We start from the raw sequence: 10,637 nt of genomic DNA, 5'->3' as shown, positions 1-10,637 counted from the left end.
TTTTGTCATGTATAAAATAAGACAGTTTTGTTACTTCCACTTCCTTCCATATCTGTAAGAGTTTGCATTTCCTTTTCTGGTGTTGTTACATTAAATGGCACCTCCAGTAGGATGTTGATGGACATGGTGCGCCGTTGTTCCTGATCTTAGGAGAAAGCATTGAAACATTAAGAAACAAATAACAGGAAAAAAGTCAGCTCCATGGGTCTGGTACAGATCACAAGAACAGGAGAAAGAGACGCTTTTTGTCTGGTGTTGAGATGGCCCCATTTTGGTCACCTGAGCAAATGCAACACAATCTCGTGGCTGCTCTGGAAGGTTCTTTCCTCGATGGTCCTAGAACAGCTGCCGTCGCTCCGGAGCAAAACTGCTCAGGTGGCATTGCGTGGATCCCATGTTGGAGTGGGAATGTGAGCAGTCCTTCAAGAGCAAAAGCCGTTTCTAGGATCAGCTGTTGTGTCAAGAGATAAATCAATCAAGACGAAAGCCCTGACGGAGCTGCATCTGCTGAGTGGGAAGCACCCTGCCTGGTGCTGTGGAAATTAGAAAAGGTCTTGCCGGCTTGTCACTCAGTCGTGTCTGACTCTTTGTGACCCCATGAACTGTAGCCCGCAGGCTCCTCTGTCCACGGGATTCTCCAGGCAAGAATACTGCAGGGGGTTGCCATGCCCTTCTTCAGGGGACCTTCCTGACCCAGGGATCAAACGAAAGTCTCCTGAATTGCAGGCAGACTCTTTTACCAGCTGAGCCACCAGGGAAGTCCAGAAAAGGTCTTGAAATGCTTATAATCCCCAAAGTGTTTACAGCCTGCTTATAAAGTTGAGTTATTTTACTACGCTAATGCTGTGCCTGGCTGGAGCGTTTGTCTGGTGGGGAGAGGGGGGAGAAGACTGGAAAAGGGCCTGCTGGAGGAGGGTGGAGGGTGGTAGAGGACCCTCCAAACCCTCAAGGCCACAAATGCATGGCGGCAGCAGGTCAGTCTCCTTGAAAAGCCTGGAACAGATTTTTGTCTCTCTCCACCCCTACCTACAAGACATTCCAGGGGCCGAACTATGTTCTCTCTCTCTCTCTGAAGCAATTTTCAGAGAACTTCCTTCTCTTCAAATAAAGTATTTAGGAAGAAGCGTTTTTAATATAGAGTCTCGATTCAGCTTCCACCACCCCGGAGAGACGTCTCAGGCTTCACCACTAACCCTCTGCCTTGGAGAAGAAGTGCAGACGGCAGCCCCTGGTTTGGGGAAAAAGGTAGGACTCAGTTACCAGTTCATTGAAATAAGCAAGACACGTCCCCTGTCTGCAGTGGGACAGGTTTGAACCTGTAAAGCCTGGTCCCTAAGTGGCTTCCACCATTCCCATCGCACTGGACCCTGTGGCGGCTACCTGGGGCACCCCTGGGGCTCCAAGGTGACCTGCAGGAGGGGGTGCAGGGCTGGCGGAGAAGGCCCTCTCTGCTTCCTCCAGAGGAGGTGGCAAAGGGCGAAGGTGACTAGTAAAACAACAGCTTTAATTCTTTTATTTTTAATTTATTTATTTTAATTAGAGGCTAATTACTTTACAATATTGTATTGGTTTTGCCCTACATCAACATGAATCCGCCAGGAGTGTACACATGTTCCCCATCCTGAACACCCCTCCCACCTTCCTCCCTGTAGCATCCCTCTGGGTCATCCCAGTGCATCAGCCCCAAGCATCCTGTGTAATTCTAACAAGCCATCAGTAATGAATGAAGACCCACAGTCTCTGTGCCTCCAGGCTGCTCTCGGAGAGAGGGCCCTGCAGGCACCTGGCAAAGCAGGGGTGCGTCAAAGACACTGCCTCCCTCAAGCTGAGCGCAACCAGTCCGGCCTCGGAAGCCTCGCTGCGGGCCCACCAGCCCGGGAGGTCCCTCAGGGACCCCAGTCAGGCGCCCAGGTTCTCAGTCAAGCGGCCGCCCTGCCCCAGGGCAGGCTCTGGCCCCCGAGTCCCCGGTGTTGCGGGGAGACCTGAGCCGCTTCACCAGTCCGGGACCAGACTGAGCCAGGCCGCGCGCCCCGCGCCCCCAAATGGAGGAAGGAGAGGAGGCCTGCCCCGCACCCCCGTGCGCCTCACACCCCGTGAGCCCCGCACCTCCATGCGCCCTCGTGAGCCCCGCACCCCCGTGCGCCCCGGGGCGGGCGCGCTCGGATCCCCGCGCGCTCGCCTCTCGCCTCCCGCAGGAGAAGCGTCAGGACAGAGGCGGGGTGGGGCGCGGTTAAAAGGCGCTGCAGGTGGGAGCCGGGCCATCCCCAAGAGGAGCGGGCGGAGAGCCCTGCAGACGCCCCACACCGCCGAGCCCGCGGCGCCAGGCCCTTCCTGCCCATCCGGCTGCGACCGAGGCGGGGGCGCTGCCCTGGGACCCCGCGCCCCGAGCGCGCGCGGCAGGTGAGTGGGGTGGGCGCACCGCCCACCTCGGCCACAGGAATTGCATCCAGAAGCTGGATTAGGTAGGTCGGGGCCCGCGGTCCCCTGGCCCTCAGCACCCCACTCCGCGCCCCTGTCGGCGACCTTGTTCGGGGATACAGTCCGCCGGATCCGCCTGCGCCCCGCATCCTCCCGCCCGCCGCCGGCACGCTCGCAGGAACGAGGATGGACTGGTTTGACTTTTCCCCGGGTCCCCCCGGACTTGCACAGCAGGTTTTATAGAAGCCTCACGAGTGTTCAAGTGCCCCTTTCCCCCACTTCCTCTGAGGCGGTTTGGTGTGTCCTGGCTTTCACGGGTCACTGGCAAGATCGGGCTCGCTTTTGGGGGCGCGGAACTAACCAACAAGCCCAGGGAGACCTGGCGGGAGTGGCCCGTGATGTCAGCCGGGGCGCCTGTGGGCCGCACGTGACAAGACAGTCACTGGACAACGGTAATTAAGTGTCACTGGTGACACATCTCAGTTAAAAGGCGGAGGCACCAGAGGCCTCTTCCCTCTGGTGGGGGAGACGGGCTGGGTATCACCTGGCACAGGTGTGTGGTTGTGACCGGTTTGGCTGTCCTTCCTGGAGAGTGGACGGAGTGTGAGGTGAGTGTGGACGGAGTGTGAAGTGAGTGTGGACGGAGTGTGAAGTGAGTGTGAGATGGACATAGCTGTGGACCCCAAGGGGCTGGGGGCCTGCAACCACACCCCTGGCATCACCTCCCCAGGTGGCATTTCACTGTGGGTTGAGCGCCTGGTTAAATTCATCCAGGCGCCCTTGCTCTCTTTCTTGGGCAGACTTGATGCCAAAGAAGACTTCTTGTCCCAGCTCTGGCCAGTGTTCTAGAAGAGACTCCTGCCCCAGCCAGGCTCCTTAGAATTGCAGGACGCACAGAGCCTTGTCTGCTGCTCGTCCGGAGACTCTGGGGTGGCATGGGAACACTGCCAGGCAGGGGAGATGGGTTAGGAATAGAGAAGCCTGCAACATAACTGGGGGGGGGGGGGTCCCACTTGCCGTCATCCTGCTGACCCAACCCGGAAAATGCTAGTCGGTTCAGCTGCTCCACCGTATGAAAACAAAGTCTGATACCAGAAACAGGGACTTCATTCTCCTTTTCTGACTTTTCTGAATTATAAGAGCTTTAAGAAGGAAAAGAACCAGCAGAGGTTCTGACTGAACAATTTCAACAGGGTGTGAGGAGACTCACCACACACCCCGGTTCGTTCTGAATGTCCCAGGAGCTGTGAGTGGTTTGTATACTTTTGTTAAAATGTTAGAATGAAATTGTGGGAAAATAATTTTCAGCCCAGAGTTCCAAGTCTGTAAAGGCATGATGCTGCTGGAGACTCCATTGTCATGTTAAGATTTCTGTTTGACTCACTTGATCTGTGAGAATGAAACTGGGTCCCTGAGGGCTTTTTCTGTTTTTATTCCCAGGATCATTTAACTCCAGCTGGACTTAAATGTTTGGAAGGCACACAGGTTTGCTTGAATGAACAGAGATGGCTAAATGGAAAAAAAATTTTAACTCTGAATTCTTAAATGGATTAAGAAGTACATATAATTCTGTGAAGTGTCTACTTCTATATTTAGACTCCATAGACTGGAATTTTTTTTTTTCATTTTCACTGAGTTAATTTTGAAGAAGTATGTGAGTCCTAAATCCATTTTATCTTTACCGGTTATTACTTTGAATGGACAGTTGATGAATTTTTGAGTACTAAAATTTAAAAATCAGCTATCACATTGTGCCTTGGATGACTTGAGATTTCTAGAGATAAAAGGAAAAGACTCTTTTTGATTAAGGAGAGAGTTTAAAGTTGTTTATTTTTCAGGCTGCTGACTTGGGGCTGAGGGAGTATATTTTATTCCTCAAATTCCATCTTCTTTTTCTTAAAGAAGGGAATGGGCTTGAGGTTCAGCGTTGGGCATTCTTATCATTATTGCTTTTTTGTTATTATTATTTTGATAAGCAAAAGAACCCACACTAAAAATTTTATTTTTATTTTATTGTGTTTTTGAAGTACGCAGCATCAGGAAACTGGCAGGGGCCAGACAACCCCCATAACAGTTCTGGGGATGAAGGAAAACTGGCACACCAGGGTCGTGCAGTGGACACCCAAGGAGGAGCCGAAGGCCTGTGCACAGCTACTCTTTCTCCCTCCTTGGGTCACATCCTCATTGCCCTCAGAATGTGCACTGGGTTCCTGTTCCTGGGGGATGCTGAGTGCTGCTGGAGGCCAGGTGATGGGTGATTGGTGATTGATGGTGCAGGAAAACAACGGCCTGGAAGAGGGACCCTCACCTGGGGTCCTCTCTGGCCGAGGAGCTGTGAGTCCTTGACCGGAGCCCAGGGTGCTGGTTTTGCATTGGCCTGATTGCCTCTTATCAGCACAGGCTTTTCCATCATCCAGAGCTGATGTAGACGCAGTGAGGAGTGTGCTGTCCTCAGGTCCATCGGAGACTCGGGGATGAGTCATTGGAGGGAGTCCCGCCCTGGGAAATCTTCGCCTGGAGGCAGGTGCTGAGGGATGTGGTCTTTCCTGGGCCTTTAGTTTAGCTTCTGTCACCAGTGACACTGGAACAGCTTTGTCAGCCAAACTAGTTGTGAATAAATAAGTTTAAAACAAAAAACTATATTGCTGAGGCAGAATGTTAATAGACTTAAACTATTTGAATTGTAAGAGGGAAGCACAGTCTCTCTTCCTAGCACTGTCTCTTCATAAGTCAGGTCCCTGGTTTCCTATTTTCAGAGCAAAGCACTTGGGCTGCGGCCATGTGTCCAGTGAATACAGACACCACACAGCCCAGTGGTCTTTGCCTCCAGGAGGTTTAGCATCACCACCTTCCTGCAGCCGGAGACTGGGGCCAAGCAAACCTACTGTTTCCTAAAAGGAGAGTCAGGAAGGCGCCAGTTGAAAGAAACCAATCTGGGCCACAAGGAAAGAGTTAATAGTGTACTTTTTATTGAAAAAGCTCCTCCCGTTGGCTGCAGCCTGCTTGAAGCCTGAAAGGAAAGAGGCACTTTGTTTAATACTAATTGTGATGGTTCCGAAGGAGGCAGTTATTATGGAAAGTAATTTTGCCTTCAGGTCTCCTGCAACCAACTGGTTTCCAACAGGCTCACCCTGGCTCTCCTGCAGGGGAGGGGGGCCTGCTTTCAGTCTAGTGTTCCTAGTACAGATGCCTCCAGGGTGACAGACACCAGAAAGGGTGCAGACACCCTAGGAAGGCACCTCATTTCTTTTTCTTTATTTAAAGGCAAATAGCTGCTTTTAGTCAAAGTCCCCAGTGTAGTTGAAAGAAATAAAGCTGCCGCCACGATAATTGTCCCTGTTTTTTAAGGAGATGCTCCAGGGGCAGGAGTGGAGGAATCTGCTCTAGAAAGTGGAGTCCTTACTTGAGGGGTGACCTCCTGACCTCTCCCTTGACATCATTCTCTCTGAATCCCTTCTGGCCAGTGTGGCCTCTGGCCCTTGGGTTGGGGGGTGGGTGGGGATTGTGCCTTTCTCAGGCAGCTGTGAAGAGAGAACTCAGAGAGGAAAGAACCTTCTTACCGGTGGGAGAGTTTAAATTCTCTACACTTTGAAGAGTTTGAAAAACTGTGACCTTTATTTGATCAATCAAAAGCTTGCTGGTTGGGCATTGAGTCCACCCCACTTTTGTGGGAGAGGTCTTCTGGTTAACCGGAGAACATCTCCACCTTGTAAACAGACAGAAGGGACTTCCTGGGTGAATGGCCACTGTAAAGTATGTCCAGACATCAGACGACCACGTTTCTTCCTCCCACTGGGTATATCCCAGTGCTTCCAGAGAACGGGGATGATGGCTGGGAGGATTTATTCTGACAACTTTCACCAGGAGCTGAATCAATCCTACAGTCCACATCATCTCCAACAAGGCTTTTAGATCAAAGACTCATTACTGTGGACTTGGAAATCCATCAGCCCATGGGGTCAGCGGTCTGAGCCTGGGACCAGTCTTTCTGACCAAGGTCCCCATGTCCCCACCCCCTGGGCACTCACACAGACTTCAATCAAAACTTTAAGGACCAGAAACCACAACTTTAAAGAGTGTGCTTTTAAAGAGGTGCACTTTTTTGTTTTTCCTCAGCTCTTTTTTTCAAAAAAGCAAAAACCTGGCTTTCTGACTGCAGATCTGCCTTTGGGTACTGTCCTGGATCCACATAGGAATCAAGCCTCTGGCTGCAAGCACCCCCGGGGCTCCTTCCAGGCTCTGCCCCACCTCCAGGTCGATGCTCCAATGCGTACAGATCTTTCCAGGAACATGAGTGAAAAGCTGCCCGGGGAAACCAGGCTCCCCTGTCCTCAGCAGCCTGAGCTCTCGAACCTTCCCGACACCTTGTCATGCGGGTGTCCCTCGTGAGAGACACAAGAACACTGGCCGCAGCAGTTGGCGCACCCTGGACACAGCCAGCTTCTCATGGTGTGAGAGTCCCCTTGGCCAGGACCCAGCTGGGCCCCAGGATTCAAGGGTGATGGCTGATGTCTGCATCCAGCAGACGCTCAATGAGTGATGGCCAGCCCTTAGGGGCTGTCGTTTGGTTGGCCCTGGTGATGCAATGGAGGGAGGGCTTTCCCTGTACTTGGCTCTGACTGTTTTGGACAAAGAAAAAGATAGAAGAGGATGCTTCCAGCACTCTGCACGCCGCTCCCCCTGCCCAGTGAGTGCCCGTCTCACCCCCACCAGACGGCAGAGGAGGGTCCCATACAGGACAACGTGGATAGAGGCATGGCCTCCTGACACCTTGAGTCTTCCCAAGGACATATGCTCTAAAAGTCAAACCAAGGGCAAAAGATTTCTCAGATCGCCAACCGAAATGGGCATCCTTTCACAGTATAGGATGTGAGAGAGCTGGCTTCTGAACACACCTGGGTATACCTGGGCTCAGCTGGGCACACCTGGGCTCACCTGAGTGCAACTGGGCACCACCTCCACCTCCCCAGTTGCCTCCTAGTATTAGCCAGTATGATGCCAAGGAAGCAGGTGGTGGACAGAGTGGGGGACCCTAAAGAGACTGCGGGGAGTCAGCCTGAAAGGGAGGAGCCTGACCCACATTCAAATGCAAGAAAGTCTCCTGGGGGGGTGGACAAAAGGCTTTGGGGGGGCATCTCCCTGTAAATGGGCATGAGAACCTGGTGAGCATGTTTTTTTCTGAGGAGATGGTCTTTCCCTTTTAGAAGATTCTCAAAGGGTCCATTCTTCTCTGTTCTGAGTAGATGCTGACTAGCTCTCAGGTCTGCTGTTGGCGGTGTGGAGGCATCCACCGTGTGAACTGTGCAGGTTCACAGTGGAGGCTCTACCTCAGGATGCTGGATCAGGGCGTTGTCGGCGGGGGGGAACCCCACTGCAGGAGGAGCTGGCCCTCCACTCGTGGCTCCTGCTGTGAACTTGGAGCCCATCAGCATGGAGCTGGCACTGCCAGTGATGGGAGAGCAAAGTCAGCCTGTTTGTAGAGGCCTGTGGTTCTCTTCTGAAAGAGGCTCTTGGAGTAGCTATGGTACTAGGTTTCCTGAGAGCACGTGATTATGGCAAATGATGTTGTTTGAGTCCCTTCTTAGTCTGCTGGATAAAATGAATGATTTTTTCCCACTTGGATAAGCCATTTAATGCATAAAGTCTACTGAGGAACCTCTGTGATCCCTTGACCAGAGTGAAACAATAATTAAAAGGGAGCTTGGAAACAAATGTGTTTGCCTGAGTTCCTGGGTCAGTGTCAGGCAGCAATCTAACTTATAATTCAACTTCAGCTGAATCAAGATGAAGTCAGAAAAAGAAAAATGAAAATATCCTGTGTTAATGCATGTATGTGGAATCTAGAAAAATGGTACAGATGAACCTATTTCCCGGGCGGCAATAGGGACACAGAAGTAGAGAACGGATTTGTGGACACAGAGTAGGGAAGAAAGGGAGGGACGAACTTGGAGGTTAGAATTGACGTCTGTACACTACCATGTGTAAAATAGATATTAATAGCTAGCAGGCAGCTGCTGTATAACACGGAGCGCTCAGCTCTGCTCTGTGATGACTAGACAGGTGGAATGGAGGGTGGGAGAGAAGAGATATATGTATACATATAGCTGATTCACTTTGTTGTACAGCAGAAACTAACACAGCATTGTAAAACAATTATATTCTTTTATTTTTTATTTTAAAGATGATCCTAAACCCTTATGAGAACTTGAGAGTGTTCTCAGGGTGGGTATTCCCCTCCACCAGAAAACTGCCTACTCTCAGTCAAGAGGGTGATGTCAAGAGAAAGGCTCCCGTCTGTGACATTAGAGCTGTTTTACACGCAGGGACCACCCCACTCACAACTCTGTGTTCTCACCTGAGCAGGGTGAAGCGGCAGCATGGACTGGGGCACTCTGCACACGTTCGTCGGGGGCGTGAACAAGCACTCCACCAGCATCGGGAAAGTGTGGGTCACCGTCCTCTTTGTCTTCCGCGTCATGATTCTGGTGGTGGCCGCCCAGGAGGTGTGGGGGGACGAGCAGGAGGACTTCGTGTGCAACACCCTGCAGCCCGGGTGCAGGAACGTGTGCTACGACCACTTTTTCCCGGTCTCGCACATCCGGCTCTGGGCGCTGCAGCTCATCTTCGTGTCCACGCCCGCCCTGCTGGTGGCAATGCACGTGGCCTACTACAGGCACGAGGCTGCCCGGCGGTTCAGGCGGGGTGAGACGAGGAGTGAGTTCAAGGACCTGGAGGACATCAAGCGGCAGAAGGTCCGGATCGAGGGCTCGCTGTGGTGGACCTACACCAGCAGCATCTTCTTCCGCATCGTCTTCGAGGCTGCTTTCATGTATGTCTTCTACTTCCTGTACAATGGGTACCACCTGCCCTGGGTGCTGAAGTGCGGCATCCAGCCCTGCCCCAACCTGGTGGACTGCTTCATCTCCCGGCCCACCGAGAAGACGGTCTTCACCATCTTCATGATCTCCGCGTCCGTTATCTGCATGCTGCTCAACGTGGCCGAGCTGTGCTACCTGCTGCTCAAGGTGTGTTTCAGGAGGTCCAAGCGAGCGCAGACGCAGAAAGCACCCGCCAACCACGCCCTCAAGGAGAGTAAACAGAACGAGATGAATGAGCTGATTTCCGAGGGCGGGCAGAACGCCATCACCGGGTTTCCCAGTTAAACAGTGGAAGGCACCGCATAGCTGGCTTTCCTAATTCATAGACACCTGAGTTAACTTCCTGTAGAATAACCAGGATGGGACCATGTGGTCTGTTCTTGACAACCGGGCCATGGTGTAACTTTACATGTGGGTTTCAATGGACAGTCTGACATGGGGGTATTTCCTGAAAACTTAAGGACATAACTGATGTCGATAAAGGACATTCATCTAGAAATTGATACTTTTATTAGGAAAAGATATTTTTATAGGATTGAATGTTTTAGTTCTGAATTTATATAAAGTATTTTTATAATGACTGATCTTCCTTACCTGGAAAAACACACAATGTTAGTTTTCGAATCATCCCGTAAGTGTCTAATATTTGAACTTACTCTGTCCTGTCGTAGATATCTGCATTGTCATGAGCTGTCTTGGCTGTTAGGGTGGAAAGTGTTTGCTGTACAATGTATTTTCACTGCTTTCTGGGCATGGCCAGAGCTATATGAAAGGGGGAAGCTTTTCAAATGGGTGATTTGCAATCCTTATGAACAGCTGATGCAAGAATGCACTCTCAATAAAGATGAGTCGTTGCTGAAGCCACCTGGCTCAGGGTTTCTGTTCCGTCTGGGGCGTCACATCCCTGGCGACCTGATCAGTGGGTTGGGGTAGTTGCTGGAGAGGCTGCGGGCTTGAGGCTGGAGTGGCTAGAGTCCATGGACTCCTGCTCTCTCTTCACATCCCTTGAGCAGGGGAGGGTTAGGGTCAGTTGCTCCAGGACAAGGAAAGTGTCCTCGGGGTCAGCCCAGCCTTGTCGGAGGCAGGTGGGAAGTTCCACCCTTCTGATGGGAGAGGGGCCCCTTCGGTCCATGGTGACCAGCAAGCACCCAGCTCCATGCCCACAGGTGGTATCGGGGTTCATGGGTGAACACAGATGCTCTTAGTGAGGGCATTGGGGCACCACCCAGAACTGGTCACTCCGCAGATGTCGCACACCAGGGCCACCCGTGTGAAGGCATGCAGTTGGCACACGGGCTAAATGTAGAGACACCTAGAGAGCAAGGGATGGTCTCCAGGGTT

The 10,637-nt window shown here is 52.0% G+C and overlaps 1 protein-coding gene across 4 annotated transcripts; it reads left to right on the top strand.

The window, feature by feature from the left end:
* Positions 2,302–10,156, top strand: GJB6 (gap junction protein beta 6). 4 transcript variants are annotated; one of them, XM_018056533.1, is made up of 2 exons: positions 2,302–2,400; positions 8,782–10,156. In XM_018056533.1, the coding sequence occupies exon 2, from the start codon at positions 8,796–8,798 to the stop codon at positions 9,579–9,581; it is 786 nt and encodes a 261-aa protein (XP_017912022.1). In that variant the 5' UTR covers positions 2,302–2,400; positions 8,782–8,795; the 3' UTR covers positions 9,582–10,156. The 4 variants fall into 4 exon arrangements, with proteins under 4 accessions (XP_017912022.1, XP_017912024.1, XP_017912023.1 ...); XM_018056535.1 differs by lacking the exon at positions 2,302–2,400 and adding an exon at positions 2,441–2,462; XM_018056534.1 differs by lacking the exon at positions 2,302–2,400 and adding an exon at positions 2,645–2,870.

This window comes from Capra hircus, chromosome 12 (genome assembly GCF_001704415.2).
Source record: "Capra hircus breed San Clemente chromosome 12, ASM170441v1, whole genome shotgun sequence".
NCBI lineage: Eukaryota > Metazoa > Chordata > Mammalia > Artiodactyla > Bovidae > Capra > Capra hircus.
Note: the sequence above shows the minus strand (reverse complement) of the source record. Positions and strands in the feature narration are given on the sequence as shown.